The 15,563-nt window shown below is 46.9% G+C and overlaps 1 protein-coding gene and 1 long non-coding RNA gene across 3 annotated transcripts; both read left to right on the forward strand.

Moving 5' to 3' along the window:
* The first annotated feature begins 11,392 nt into the window (after positions 1–11,392).
* Positions 11,393–12,976, forward strand: LOC143259363 (uncharacterized). Of its 2 annotated transcripts, XM_076521031.1 has the most exons (4): positions 11,396–11,878; positions 12,358–12,607; positions 12,689–12,766; positions 12,861–12,976. In XM_076521031.1, exons 2-4 carry the CDS (start codon positions 12,362–12,364, stop codon positions 12,882–12,884), a joined length of 348 nt encoding a protein of 115 aa, XP_076377146.1. In that variant the 5' UTR covers positions 11,396–11,878; positions 12,358–12,361; the 3' UTR covers positions 12,885–12,976. The 2 variants fall into 2 exon arrangements, with proteins under 2 accessions (XP_076377145.1, XP_076377146.1); XM_076521030.1 differs by having other exon boundaries at positions 11,393–12,607.
* Positions 12,977–14,620: 1,644 nt separating this feature from the next.
* On the forward strand, positions 14,621–15,155 carry LOC117223722 (uncharacterized). The gene is made up of 2 exons (XR_013033166.1): positions 14,621–14,758; positions 14,880–15,155. It is a non-coding gene; the product is annotated as an uncharacterized LOC117223722 (long non-coding RNA).
* The last annotated feature ends 408 nt before the right edge of the window (positions 15,156–15,563 follow it).

Genomic DNA, 15,563 nt, shown 5'->3' on the forward strand with positions numbered 1-15,563 from the left:
CTGGACTTTCACCATAAGCCCTACACGCCACCGAAGCTGCGAATTTAACTTGGTCTTTCCCGAAAGCGTGTGTACTGGGCATTCACCACATGTCCTGCACGCCACCGGAAAGAAATAGGACTCGCGTTATACTAGGTTATTCTATTGTGCATACATGCCGCATCAATCTGGATGCAGGGCCTATCTAAAGAAGCTTCTTCGTGAGTTCTCTCGAGTCCCGTGCGAGTCTAAAATAATTTATCACATGAAATAGTTAGTCACATACCGCGAGTAGACCCGGAAACGCGCGAGGTTGTTTATACTGAAGAAATAAGCTTCGTTCAAGAATATCGCGCTCCGCGTCGAAGCCGTCCTGCATCCGGAGATCACTTCACCGAAACCCCGATCGAGCCACCAATCGCCAACGCCCAGGAAAATCTCGACGACGCCGGCGCCTGCCAATAACCTCCTCTACACCAAATCAGGCCGAACACCGATCTAGGAGACGAACGGAGGCAACGAGGTAAGTGCAGTGTAAGCATCCCTTATAGAGCCGAGTTGACGGGCCGTGAGACCCTGTAATACGCGAACGGTACGCGTCGCGTGTACAAAACGGTGGTTCAAAATACGTCTTGTTTCCGCGGTCCGTAGAAAATTTATATATATTTTTCGGAACGTCTACCGCGGGACGTAACACCGTCCAAACTACCTACAAAAAAAATAGTTGGAGTAGGACACACTGCCTACCCAACTTAAAATAAACTCGAACACTCCTTACACGGACACGAGAGTTAAGACTGGGTCTTCCGTACCCAGCCTAATGAACGATGAGCGAAGGCGGCGATTTACTCACGTTCGGACCCCTCCTAGGTGTTCCGTCGGGGGGTAGGTAGCCCATCGTTGTGTATGCCCTGACCGGCGAGGAAACATATCCGCACCACTTTCGTGGTGGCCGGATTCACAATAAATGTCCCTATACAGGGTGTCCCACAATTATTTTAACAGCCGAAAATGAGGGGTAGCTGAGGTCATTTGAAGTAACTTTTTCCTTTGCGAAAATGCAATCCGCGGCTTTGTTTACGAGTTATTAACGAAAAACACTGGCCAATGAGAGGTGACGGTGCGAGAGAGAGGGTCCGCGAGAGAGTCCGCAGCACGAGGCTTTGACAGAAGGTCGGGACGGACTCGAGCCGCGATCGAAGTATTGAACAAGTCACAAGGCGAGAACTTTCCGGATTTTTTTAACCACATAACAGTGATATTTTTAAGAAAAACGCTGTTCACCTTTACTTTAGAACATCTGAAGAATATTCACTAATTTTCGGACTCGAAATAATATGTAGTTTAACCGTGACAGCCGTTTTAATTTTCTGGTGTGCATGACACCTCGTGTGTACCATATGAAATTTTTATGCAAGGTGTACAGTGAAGATTAACAAAGTTCGTAAATGATATTTTAATTTAAATAATTCCGTGTACAAACAGAATTCAACGAATGATTCGCAAAGCTGATTTAATAATAAATAATCGCGTTAAAGTACGTAAAGGATTTGTTTTTTAGAAAAATATAAAAAATATTATCGATAAGAAACTCGACCCCATTTAGTTGAGGATGCATTTGCTGACTCGTACGTACTGACCTCGTACAACGAACAGCTGATCCCAGGTCAATGACCGCAACATTCGAGGGATACTGTCGGCGGAACCTCTGGTATGGTTATTTGCGAAGTTCACTTACACTGCACTGTCACCAAACACTGATCACTTAATTAATCACTGATAATCCGAAACATTTGTGGATATTACGAAAGATGACTGAGACGCGTTTGCAGATAATCGTTTATACGACACGTTCGCGGATATCAGCTGTACGTTGTACAAGGTCAGTGCCCTTCGACATCGTGAATTTCAGCCAGCAAATGCATCCTCAACTAAATGGGTGAGTTTCTTACTGATAATATTTTTCATATCTCTCTAATAAACAAATCCTTTACGTCCCTTATTTATTATTAAATCAGCTTTGCAAATCATTCGTTAATCTTCACTGTACACTTTGCATAAAAATTTCATATGGTACACACGAGGTGTCATGCACACCAGAAAATTAAAACGGCTGTCACGGTTAAACTACATATTATTTCGGGTCCGAAAAATTAGTAAATATTCTTCAGACGTTCTAAAGTAAAGGAGAACAGCGTTTTTCTTAAAAATATCACTGTTATGTAGTAAAAAAAATCCGGAAAGTTCTCGTCTTGTGACTTGTTCAATACTTCGAACGCGGCTCGATTCCGTCCCGACCTTCTGTCAAAGCCTCGTGCTGCGGACTCTCTCGCGGACCCTCTCCCTCGCACCGTCACCTCTCATTGGCCAGTGTTTTTCGTTAATAACTCGTAAACAAAGCCCCAGATTGCATTTTCGCAAAGGAAAAAGTTACTTCAAATGACTTCAGCTACCCCTCATTTTCGGCTGTTAAAATAATTGTGGGATACCCTGTATAGGAAAAGAGCTGTTCTGTCGATCGTGGAACCTGCGAAGGAGGCGATCCGTGTCAGATCGGTTCGACGCATCCACTCCGGTGGTATCGTCGTCGAAACCGATCGCAAGGAGGACCTAAAAGCCTACGTAGGCAACAAAAAGCTGGCGAGTGCGGGGCTGTCCGTCTCCTTGCCTAGCAAACGGGACCCTGAGGTCCTGATTTATGATATTCCGAAAGGGATGGGCAAGGAGGAAATTGCCTCCAGTCTCTGGAGGCAAAACCTCTCTGAGGCGTCCCAGAAAGATGTGCCTTCGGGTATTCGGGTCAGTCGCATGGCTGGCAAGACCCCGGAGACAGCCAACTGGGTTGTGGCAGATCGGTTGCGTCAGTCCGCAGATTCGTCGGCGGCTGGCGCAGAGAGGGGACCGGGTGTACCTCGGGTGGAGTTCCTGCCGTGTGCGGGACTTCATGCAGGTCACCCGATGCTACAAGTGCCAGCGCTTCGGGCACACCGCGAAGCGCTGTAAATTCAAAGAGGATGTCTGCGGACATTGTGCCGAAAAAGGGCACGGGTATGCGCTCTGCAGCAGGAAGAGCAAGCCTCCGGTTTGTTCCAACTGCAAGGACAGAGGGCGACCACACGATCATAAGTCGCGAGACCAGGCCTGCGCCTCCTATCAGGAAGCGCTGGTTTTGGAGATGTCTCGTATTAGACAGGAATAATTTGAATGGATAGTGCAAACGACCGGCGACGCTCGAGAGTCATACGGGTCATGCAGCATAACATGCAGCGGGCCCGAAACGTGACCGACGAAGACCGGACTGAGATGCATAGGCGAGGGGTAGATGTGTTGCTTGCACAAGAGCCATATAGCTGGCGGGGTATAGTGCCCGGGCTAGGCTTGAGAACGAGGCTGATCACGGCAGGCGATCCGGTGATGGCTGCAATAGCGGTCAGAAACCCGGATCTAACCGTAGTTAAGGTCTCTAACTTGTGCGACGCGCATTTATCCTGTGCCAGCATCTCGGGTTCGTTCGGGAGCTTCTTCCTGATCAGCCAGTACTTTCAATGTTCAGATGATGTTGAATCAGGTCTGGCGCGGTTGGGGAGAGCTCTTTCCGCACTGAGGCATAACCGAGTCATTATCTCTGCCGACGTTAACGCAAAATCAGCCCAGTGGGACAGTGCGAAGACGGACGTGAGAGGCCGTAAACTCGAAGAGTTTATCGTGAGCCATGGCTTGGTTGTCTTGAACGAGGCTGGAAACGCTCCGACGTTGTCGGACTAGTGTCGTTCTCCGACAGTCTTACATCGACGTCACACTAGCGACACTTGACATATGCGACAAGGTGCGAGGTTGGAAGGTCCGCGAGGACCTGACGACCAGCGACCACCGAGTCATAGAGTTTACTTTGAGTTTTTGCGCCGAAGACGGTGCTGCTGAAATCTGTGGTAGCGACAGCAGCACCAACCGGAACGGATTATTACCAAGGTTCCGACTCCGAAGCGCAAAATGACCCGAGTTCGACAAAGCGCTGCGGGACAGTAAGAGGAGTATACGCCCCACTCCATTGAATCGCGGGGATGTTGAACATCTAGCACAGGAGATCGAGAGAACGATCGTGGCATTCAAAATCCGTCCCATGGTGGACGGCCGACCTGACGAGGCAGAAGAGGCGAGTCTATAAATTTATACGAGCCTCGCATTACACGGCATGTTCAGAGGAGCAGAGGGCGGCCAAGAGGACCGAGTATCTCAAACAGAGAAAGGCCTACAATGCCACCATTAGAGCTGCTCGGTCGCACAGCTGGCGTGCATTCGTGACCGAGCAAGGAAACAAAGAACCCTGGGGCCTCATTTATAAGATCACGAGGCAGAAGATGACAGCCAGCACGGTCATCTCGAACATTAATGTTAACACTGCCCAGGGTTATACTACAAACTGGGACTCCACCGCTTCCGCGCTGCTGGAGGGGTTAATTCCGGACGATTCGCCCGAGAATGACTCCCCGGATCATGTGCGAGTCAGGAGGGAAGCTGCCATCGAGCAGGAGAGTGAGGACGCCAGTCCCTTCACCCGCTCGGAGCTCAGATCGGCGGTCAACCGACTGAAGAGCGGCAAGTGTCCAGGCCTAGACCGAATTGAGCCGGAGGTTCTAAAACGCTCGTTTAATACGATCTCATGCGAGCTCCTCCGACTCTACAACGGATGCCTGGTACACGGAGTCTTTCCCGCGGAATGGAAAGTCGGGTCCATCATCTCCATCCTTAAAGGACCCGAGAAACCTGAAGCGGAGATAAAGTCCTACAGACCTATATGCTTGCTTTCGGTCGTAGGCAAAGTCTTAGAGAAGCTAATCGCTACGCGATTAGCTAGTTTGTTTTTGCACCCCGACTACGCCTCCGATCAGCAATACGGATTCAGGCCGCATCGATCCACGACTGATGCCGTGGTAAAGATGAGGGAGCTTGCGTCCGGTCGAGAGGAAAAGTATGTCGTGGGTCTGCTCTTCGACATAGCCGGTGCCTTTGATAATATCTGGTGGCCAAGCATACTCAACGCGTTGAGGAAGCGAGGCTGCCCAAAAAACCTATTTAGACTGGTGGTCGACTACTTCGACGGCCGCGTGGTGACTATGGTGTCTGATCGCGGTGCAGTGCGGAAGAAAGTCACCAACGGCTGCCCACAGGGATCAATTCTTGGTCCGAGCTGTTGGAACTTAGTCTTCGACGAGGTTCTACAGCTCTTATCGAACGCCGGGCTAGCTTGCGAGCCCATTGCCTATGCAGACGACCTTCTTGTCCTGATCTACGCGAACAGCAGGAAGGGTCTAGAAAGCAATGGCCAATTGGTTGCGGACACCATTTCACGCTGGTGCGACCAGCAGAAATTGTCGCTGTCTGCAGCCAAGACCCAGATGGTATTCTTGAAAGACTCTCTCGATAGAGAGAGGCCACCTGTGGTGAAAATAGGTGGTCGGAATATTGCCGTCAAGGACTGTGTGCGTTACCTTGGCGTGCATTTTGACTCTGGACTGGGTATCCATTCCCATGTCGAGTATTTGAATGCTAAGTCCTTGCGAACGTTTAATGCGCTAGCAAGGATAACTAAATCGAACTGGGGATTGGGATATCGGACGATGCGTACTTTGTACCGCGGCTTGTTTGTCCCAATCGTCACGTACGCTGCCGCGGGCTGGGCAGACCGCCTTACCTCTGGGACGAGTAAATTGCTCACCAGGGCGCAGAGGCGTGTTCTGCTTGGCTGCGTCAAAGCCTACAGGACAGTCTCTACTGATGCGATCCCTGTGATCGCCGGGGAGATACCTGTGGACTTGGCGATAGCGGAGTCCAGCTGCGTGTACAAAGCCAGAAAGAGAAACTCGGGTTCCAACATGGAACCTATCAAGTAAGTCAGGCCGAATTGGCTGACGAAGTCGTCACCGAAGCCCAAGTTCGCAGAAGGCTGAGGGAGGCGACTCTAGAAATGTGGCAGCAGATATGGTCGTCCTCGACGAAGGGTAGGGAAACCTTCCAATACTTCGGCGAGGTATCAGACCGACTCTCAGCGAGCTGGATCAGAGTCGACCATGACGTAGCGCAGTTCTTGAGCGGACACGGAGACTTCCGTGCGAAGCTCAAGACGTTCGCCCTGGTCGACGATGAGTTGTGCGAATGTGGGGAGGAGGGAACTCCAAACCACGTCCTCTACGACTGTCAGCGTTACGTAGAGGACAGGGAACTCCTACGCCAGGCGGCGATTCGAGAAGGCTTCCAGTGGCCGATCGACAAAGCCAGCCTGGTGTCTGAGCAGCTTTTCAAGGAGTTCCAGAAATTCGCACGATCTGTGAGAACGACAAAGAGAAGTACATGAGAACGAAACTGCCTACGGAGCGTGGACTCGTCCTGCTCCGTCGATGTACGGCATGCTGGGCGAACCCTTCGGGGTTCGTCCCCTCGGGCCAGACTGAAGCCCCTCTTGCGGAGATAAAAGACTTTAACACTACTCCGTAAGAGTGCCTGTATTGGGTTGGACTCGAGGTGGTAGTGGGAGTAGCACGTTGTCTTCCCCTGATACGATAGCGAACGAAGGTACAGCCAGAACACCAGGCAAAAGTCGCAAGAGCGGCCGGTATGGTCCACCAAGGACTTAGGTACGGCCCGTCTCTAAGAGACGCAGTTTGACGATTACACTAACTGTCCCTATATAGGGGCGGGAGTTGCTATGTATCCCTTTCCTGGTCGTAGTTAAAGGCCAAACGGTTGTTTGCTCGGCCAGACGAAGGGTGTATGGCTAGCAAGCAGCGACCTCTCCGTGGATCCCGCTATGAGTACCCCGAAGAAAGATCTGTGTTCCCCCTTGCTTCGGGAGAAAATAATGCTGCCACTGCGAAGGACTGGGGCCTGACTGTGTGTCTACGCTTGAGGGTCGGCGACCTCACCTCCCAGAGCCAAGAGTGTTTGTAGGGCCTAGGCCAGGTGATAACGGGCCTGAGGGAGCCCATGAGCAGGGTGGAGCCCATAAAAGAAAAAGAAAGAAAGGGAAATAACGCCCAAAATAAAAAAGGGGAGTAGTGCCCCGACTGGGTAATAACACCCAGAAGAAAACAAAGGGTTCAAAAGGTCGGAAGAGCCCAAGGGAGCGAAAGACAAAAACAAAAAGGAGCGAAAGACAATAGAAAAAGAGCAAGTAACGGGAACGGTCTGACAAGGAAACCTGAACAGGAACAAGAAAAATCGCCAGCCGAAAGCCGTACATCCACATATGACCAATACTATTCAAACGGACACGAAAACGGAAAACGAACGGGAAAGGACGAAGGCGGGAAGAAATTTTGAAAAACTCAATAATGCCAGACAAAAATTATAAAGCTAGGGCCTCGGACACAGGGACTCCCGTCCCTGGGGTCCCTGTGGCGGAATTAACCGCTAGGATTAGGAGGGACATCGGTAACGACCTAGGCAACTGAACAGGATTAGATTCGGGCAAACGATTGGACGGAATCGGTCTTCGTGCCGTCCGCGTCCACCTCGTAAGGTGCGACGCTACGAATATAGGGAATACTAGAAAAACCAACCCCCGCGACCCCCCAACTGGGGTTGGGATGCGAAACCGCGGCCCCGCGATCGCGAATGTAGCCACGGGAGTTAGGATCCTACAGCTGAACATGCGACGTTCAGCTGTAGTAACGGGCGAAGTCAGGGAACTTATAGCGCAAAAGCGGCTGGACGTCCTGCTCCTGCAGGAAATACACGTCAGCAAGCAAGGCGCAGGATATAGGGTAAACGGATTAAGGACCGGAGTGAGGGTGGCGGCGGTGAAAACCCACTCCCCGTGGGCCGCTGTCGCCATCCCCAACCCTCACTTTGAGGTCACATTTATCTCGCAGCTCAGTAACCTGCACTGCGCATGTGCGGAAGTGCTGGCCCCCGGCTTCTCCTTCTACGCGGTGTCTTATTATTTCCAACACCAAGACGAGATAGAGAAGCACCTCAAGCACTTGGAGACGGTACTCCTGGCATTGAGAGGGAAGAGAATAATAATTTCTGTCGACGCGAACGCGCAATCCTCGCTGTGGAGCCCGCATAGCACAGACGAGAGGGGAGCGCAGTTAGAAAGATTAGTCTCCGCGATTAGATTAACTGTAGCTAACGACGCTAGTCAACCACCCACCTTCTGGACACCAAAAGGATCGTCATACATCGACGTTACCTTGGCATCCCCCTCCATGGCCCCATATATCAGACAATGGAGAATAAGAAGCGAATGGGCGACTAGCGATCATAACGCCATCGACATCCGGCTGCGGGCACCTAGGGCCGCGACGGGAAATCAGGGAGCAGCGAACTCTCGGTTCGACACTCGTCGAGCGGATTGGGAGCGGTTCTCGGAGGCCCTGTCCGATCACTCACGGTCGAGGCTCGAAGTCCTGAGTCTGGGGTCGGCGGAAGATGTAGGTAGAATGGCAGAGACGCTCACAGCCGTCATCACTGACGCCTGCACCGCGTCAATGCCAAGAAAAAGGAAATTTAGGAAGTCCAACCCGTGGTGGACAAAAGAGCTAACTAAGCTCAAAAAGGCCGTGTACAGGCAGAGGTGTGCCTTCCAGAAGACGATAGACGAACCCTCCCGCCTCCAAAAACTACAGGAGTACCGTACTTCGTTGCGGAACTACAGCAGGGAGGTGAAGAGGGCGAAACGGGAAAGCTGGCAAAATTTTGTGACGTCGAACGGGAACACGGAGCCCTGGGGCATCGTGTACAAGCTCCAGGCAAATAAACTCAGTGTAGAGAAAGTAATCAGCACACTCCGGCGTAACAATAAAAGTACAACCGATGCTTTAGAAACTGCCAGCGAGCTTCTGGAAGCCCACGTCCCTGACGACCGACCTGAACCCGACTCGCCGACACAAAGGGTTCTCCGGGAAGAGGCGCGAATCGCCCCGAATACCGCCGACGCCCCGCCCTTCTCCTTGGCGGAGGTGGCCGGAGCGATTCGTTCCTTCGGAAACAAAAAGGTGCCAGGACCGGACCTCATTGAGGTACAAGTCTTGAAGGCCACCGCGAAAACAATCCTCGGGGAACTCGCGCGATTATTCAATGGGTGCCATCGATAGGGCGTCTTCCCCACCGCCTGGAAGGTGGGCTCTCTGAGAATCCTCCTGAAAGGCGAAGGAAAGGACGAGAAGGACCCAAAATCCTACTGACCGATATGTCTCCTCTCCGTGATCGGGAAAACATTCGAGAAGCTCCTTAAGAGCAGACTCGAACAGACGGCGATGGCGACGAGACGCATCTCCAGCAGACAGTACGGCTTTACCCGCGGAAAGTCGACTGAAGATGCAATTGTCGAGTTGCGCCGCATGGTCGATGACACCGAACATCGGCATGTGATCGCACTACTCTTCGACATTTCCGGAGCCTTCGACAATGTCTGGTGGCCCCTAATGCTAGGTAGTCTTAGGGATCGAGACTGTCCGCGCAACGTCTTCGAGGTAATCTCCAATTACTTCGAGGATCGCAAGGTCAGTCTCACGGTAGGAACAGAAAGGATCTCCAAGCGCGCGACAAGAGGATGCCCGCAAGGTTCCGTCCTCGGCCCCGCGTGCTGGAGCCTTATGTTCGACGGTCTCCTGAGGTTACTCGAAACCTCAGTTGAGAATAGGTTTGTAGCATACGCGGACGACCTCATCGTCCTCGTGGGGGGAAATAGCCGCAGAGACTTAGAGATCGAGGGTCAACGCGTTGTCGACCAGATCCTAGGTTGATGCAGGACAGGTAAGTTAGAAATATCCGATTCGAAATCGGAAGCGATCGTACTCCGGAATGGGTACGTAGACAGGGAAAAAATAGGTCGACGGGGAGGATCGCGTACCGATAGAAAAAGAAAAGTAGTCCGCGTATCGAAAGTAGATAGATGGAAACCTTAGTTGTGTATGCCCGACAGGGCGAGGAAACATCCGCGTCACCCTCGTGGTGGCCGGATTCGCACTAAATGTCCCTATCTACGTGGGACTGGACCGCTAGGTGGCGAGGTGTGAAGACGCGTGTCCACGTTGCTCCGACTCATTAATAGAGTTAAAGTGATAAAAAGTGCCGATAGATCCAAGTGCAGTGCTCAGAGGTACAGATCAAGTGGAGACAAACATTTCAAGACATTGAGCGTGAAAATCCATACAGAACTGTTAAAAATATCGAAGTGCATAGTTTCGCCTAACACGTATCCCGACTCGTCGAAGTCCGGGACACGGGAGATTAAATTCCTGCGGTAATAACGATCGAAAAATAAAATCAGTGAACTGTAAGTGCTTTCGTGATAGTCAGAGATAACCACAGCTTGCAACCGGGTTGAAATTTTTCGCAGGTGGGTTTTTGATGGCCGGTGGGCCGTATTGCGATGCAACAAATCGTTGCTACTTGTATTGTCATCGTTATCATTTGCAAGTGTTTAATTAAAATGGAAAGATTGAACGGCTTACTGCAGGTTATGATTCGAAATGGTTGCAACGGCACAGTGACTGGCTCACATTATTTAATTAATAATATCAATTTATTTAGATCGAACGGTATAGTACTCATTGAATAACCTGTAAGGACAATTTTGACCATCTTGAGTCGGCTACGTTCTTTGCAGAAGATTGAAGAGAAAACGTTTGTTGCAAACAAATGCAGAATACGTATTGAAATAATATCTGCAGTTGGCCCTCACCGTGGGAGGGAATGAATTGTCGGACGCGGAAATTGTAACCTTCCCATCTGCGTGCCGTACGCGGCCGGGTCTCAAGGACCGGTCGTAAAAGCAACGAGTTCCAGATCCTCGGCCTTCTAATTTCTTTCTTTAGGGACACACGAAGGCAATCAGCTTTCTTTACGACAATAATCCTAAAATTTCCTTTCGACCCCATCTGTTCGTCAAACAATACGAACATACGTCCATACAACCGGGAAAGCATTTGTACGTGACGAAGATCCCAAGAAAAAGGAAGGGATATCTCGATGTCAGTGCTTTCGATGATACAGAAATTTACGTGAAATATAAATAACGTATAAATGACACTAATCAGCTACTTCGACCCGTCGATTTTGTTTTACAACTTCATTCTAATGATTGAATATGGACTACAGCATATGTCAATATCATAAAAATCCGAGAAATGAAAGTACAAAAGCGAGAAAGCGAAAAAATATATTTCCAGCAGAAATGAGAACTTTTGCTCTTACCATTTAAATTATATCGAAACATATTACCGAAATCATAGTAACGAAACAAAATGCTCACTTACCTCTCCTTCATAATTTTTCTTTTGCTGTATCTTGGTTTGGTCAAGGTCAGGTGTTTCGATGCACCCCCCTTCATACATCTGAACAATTGGGAAGAAACCACATCCTCCCAATTCATTGAATTCACAACCTTTGGCATCGTTTCGCTCCACTTTTGAAATTGTTAAATTTATCTGTTTCTATTGTTTACAATGAAATGTAGTAGAATAATGCCGAATAGAGTAGAATATAAAAGTAGAATCAAATAGAATAAAATAGAATGAAATAGAATGAAATAGCATGAAATAGAATGAAATAGAAAAAATCTAAAATTATAAGAAATAGAAATCGCACGCTTTGCACTCCTAAACCGTATCACTTGGAGAACAAATTACGATCGAACGCGGCGTAAAAACGCAGGTTATGCTTGCGATGCTACCATTGGACATTGCCATTGGCACACAACCAATGATATTATTTGAACAATTGGCAGACAACCAATGATATTATTTGAACAATTGACAGACGACCAATGATATTACTTGAACCCTTGGCAGACAACCAATGATATTATTTGAACAATTGGCAGACAAGCAATGATATTATTTCGAAGGGTCGCAGTTTCATTCAACGTTCAAGTCTTGCAGACGTAGGATTACATGTAAGTACATACAATTTCTGTTACATAACCATGGTAACGAAGCCTCTCGCATTCCTAAGTAATTGTAGCGAAGCAAATGAATCATTCCAAGAATGTAAAAAATCTTATATAATAAACAGATATATAAACTATGTATATATAATATTATTTAAGAATACTAAATGCAAATTAGAAATGTGCGTAAACGTTTGTAGAAATTTGTTCTAGTAATTGTAGCAATTTATTTTAACACACATTTCTAATTTGCATTTAGTATTCTTAAATAATACTATATATACATAGTTTATATATCTGTTTACTATATAAGATTTTTTACATTCTTGGAATGATTCATTTTGCTTCGCTACAATTACTTAGTAATGCGAGAGGCTTCGTTACCATGGTTACGTAACAGAAATATTTGCGGCTGGTTGCTTGTTGCCACGAGATATCTCGTGAGCCGTCCGCAATGTGTTAATAATATTACTTTTTTTTTTTAGAACCATGGATAACATAACAAACCAAATGGAAAGTATTCTACTGAACAACACGGTCACAGCAGCGGAGGCAGCCTCCGCAACTACAACTAACGCCGCAGCGGAGGCAACCTCCGCAGCTACAACTAACGTCGCAGCGGAGGCAACCTCCGCAACAGCTGCAACCAACGCAGCGGAGAACACCGGCGAGTCGCTGGACTCAATTCTGGCGCGGCAGCGAGAAATCGCTGCCGCGTACGAGGCTGGGAGAGCTGTAAGTATATGCAATATATGTGTAAAAAACAGAATGTATAATTATAATATATATACTTCTATTTCTGCTGTTATGTTACAGTCGCAGTGGCGAAATATATTAGGCCAGCTGGCTCGAGGGACAGCTAGGCCTAACCTGGCAAACCTAGTTGCTGCTAATGTAAGTAAATAAAAAATACTTTTATATATAATTTAATATAGTAATATATGTATAATAACAAATAATAATAATAATATATACTTATACGTTGCAGAGAGAGCTGAAAAAACTATTTTAAAAAACTGTTTATGGCCCCCAAAAGAGGGGCAAAAAAGGGGAAAGAGGAAGAGGAGGAAGAGGAGGAAGAGGAGGAAGAGGAGGAAGAGGAGGAAGAGGAGGAAGAGGAGGAAGAGGAGGAAGAGGAGGAAGGGGAGGAAGAGGAGGGAGAGGAGGGAGCGCGAAATACATCGTCAATTTTTATTAATGTAATGATTTTGTTTTAGAAGAATAAAGTAATATAAGTAAAAGTGATTTTTGTACTTTTTGTATCAGGGTTAATTAAAATAAAGTTAGTGTTTTTAATTATCATTTAATTATCTTTTTAATTTGAATAATTCCGTGTACGAACAGAATTCAACGAATGATTTGCAAAGCTGATTTAACCGCTTCGTTCTCACGGACGCGTAAACACGCGCCGCGCTACCGTTCACGCAGCCCCACAGACGCGTAAACACGCGCCGCGCTACCGTTCACGGAGTTTCACAGACGCGTAAACACGCGCCGCGATATCGTTCACGGAGTCTCACGGACGTGTACACACACGCCTACTGATTTGCTCCGTCTGGAGAGACTAAGTTTGTGGTTAGTACTAATTTGTAATTTCATTTAGTGTACGTTTGACTGTTCTGCAAAGATGACCACCATGCGACGATCTAGAAATCGAATTATTAGTGATAGTAGTAGTGAAAGTGAAAGTGCTGTGGAAAGTGATATGACTGACGAGGATGTTCCTTTGTGCGAAAGATGGAAAAATATTTTACGCCAAAGAAAATGGAATATTCCTACTGCCACGCAAAATTTTACGCCACAAGTTTGGAGGTACAGCGATTTACATCACGGTGTGTTACCCCAATCTGGTATATCAGAAGATAGTTCTTTTCTTCAAATCTTCAAATTTTTTTTTTGTGAAGAACTCATAGAGTTAATTGTGAAGGAGACTAATAAATACAGCCGAAAGCAAGGTTTCTCCAGATCTCAGTTTCATGTATCTAGTAATGATTTGCACTGTTTTTTTGCAATTATTATTCATATGAGTATTGTTCGCTTGCCGAAGATGTCCATGTATTGGAATACAAAGGCAATGTATAATTTTGTGTTTATTAGACAAATCATGTCAAAAAAAAAGTTTTTCAATATTTTGCGATTCCTTCATTTCACTAGTGTTGATGCAAATAATAATGAAATTAGAAAGACCGAAAAAATCCAATCCGTCATGGATATTCTTATTTGTCGTTTTCAAATGGCATATCGACCAAGACAGAACATTGTAGTCGACGAAAGTCTGTTATTATGGAAAGGCAGACTTTCTTTCAAGCAATACATTAGCAGCAAACGTGCAAGATTCGGCGTGAAATCATTTATTTTAGCCGAATCAGAGACAGGATATATTTATAATTTGAAATTATATGATGGACGCATATCAAATGAAGGACAGTCCAGATTAGGAAAGTCGGGTTCAATTGTAATGAATTTGTCAAGAAATTTATTAAATGAAGGACGAACCATATACTTAGACAACTGGTATACTTCCCCCGCATTATATGAGGAGTTACATAAATATAAAACACATGCGTGTGGTACCGTTCGAATGAATAGAAGAGGTTTGCCATGCGACGAAAAAATAAAAAAAATAAAAAGTTTGAATAAAGGTGAGCTGACAGTGCGCTATAACAAATTCATGACATTTAGTGCGTGGAAAGATAAAAGAGTGGTAGCGCTTCTCAGCACCGTACATACCCCAGAGTTGGTAGCCACAGATAAAGTTGATAAAAAAACGGGGCAACCCATTAAAAAACCAAACGTAGTGTTAGCTTATAATATGCACATGGGTGCTGTTGATCACACAGATCAAATTTTACATGGCATTGGATCATTTAGGAAAACAATCAAATGGTACAAAAAGTATTTCTTTTATTTATTAGATATTGCTATATGCAATGCACATGCAATTTGGAACTGCCTCCATGTAAACCGAAAAAGTTTGTGCGAAGTGAAAGAAGATTTAATATTGCAGTTACTAAATAACTACAACGATCCAACAGAGAATTTTCATCGGAAAGGAAGGAGGAATCATCTTCATCCATTGCGACTGCAATCTAGATGTTTCTTAAAAAAATTACAGCCAACAAATAAGAAATCTATGCCGATGAGACGGTGTGTATGGTGCAAGCAACAATCGATTCGCAAAGAAACCAGATATCATTGTATCAATTGTGATGTTGCATTATGTGCAGTTCCTTGTTTTGAATTATATCATACAGAGCAATAATAAATTTGAAATATTTTGAAATCAATGTTTATTACTTCTATATACCGTATCCAAAATTAACACTTTTCCAAATTAAACTCTTTATCTAATACTAGCGTGTTTACGCGTCTGTGGGACTGCGTGAACGCTAGCGCGGCGCGTGTTTACGCGTCTGTGGGACTGCGTGAACGATATCGCGGTGCGTGTATACACGTCCATGAGAATGAACCGGTTAATAATAAAACGCGCCGGTCGATCCTATTAGTTGAGGAAGCTGCGCAGATCTCACGCGGAACGACCACAGCATTCGCGCGACCCTACGCTAACAGCTAACGCCGTCATCGAAATCAATCTGCGAAAGCTGCTGCAGACAGCCCGGACTCCCTGGACATCGCCGAGGACTCTCGACATACCGACCTCCATCCTCGACGTCACCAGGATCCCCAGAGT

The sequence above is a fragment of the Megalopta genalis genome, chromosome 4 (assembly GCF_051020955.1).
Source record: "Megalopta genalis isolate 19385.01 chromosome 4, iyMegGena1_principal, whole genome shotgun sequence".
Taxonomy (NCBI): domain Eukaryota; kingdom Metazoa; phylum Arthropoda; class Insecta; order Hymenoptera; family Halictidae; genus Megalopta; species Megalopta genalis.

Excerpts from the sequence above, each read along its gene's own strand:
- LOC143259363 (XM_076521030.1), top strand. The coding sequence starts at position 12,362 with ATGGATAACATAACAAACCAAATGGAAAGTATTCTACTGAACAACACG. Across the intron at positions 12,608-12,688 it reads CGTACGAGGCTGGGAGAGCT|TCGCAGTGGCGAAATATATT; the intron begins GTAAGTATATGC and ends GTTATGTTACAG. Across the intron at positions 12,767-12,860 it reads CAAACCTAGTTGCTGCTAAT|AGAGAGCTGAAAAAACTATT; the intron begins GTAAGTAAATAA and ends TATACGTTGCAG.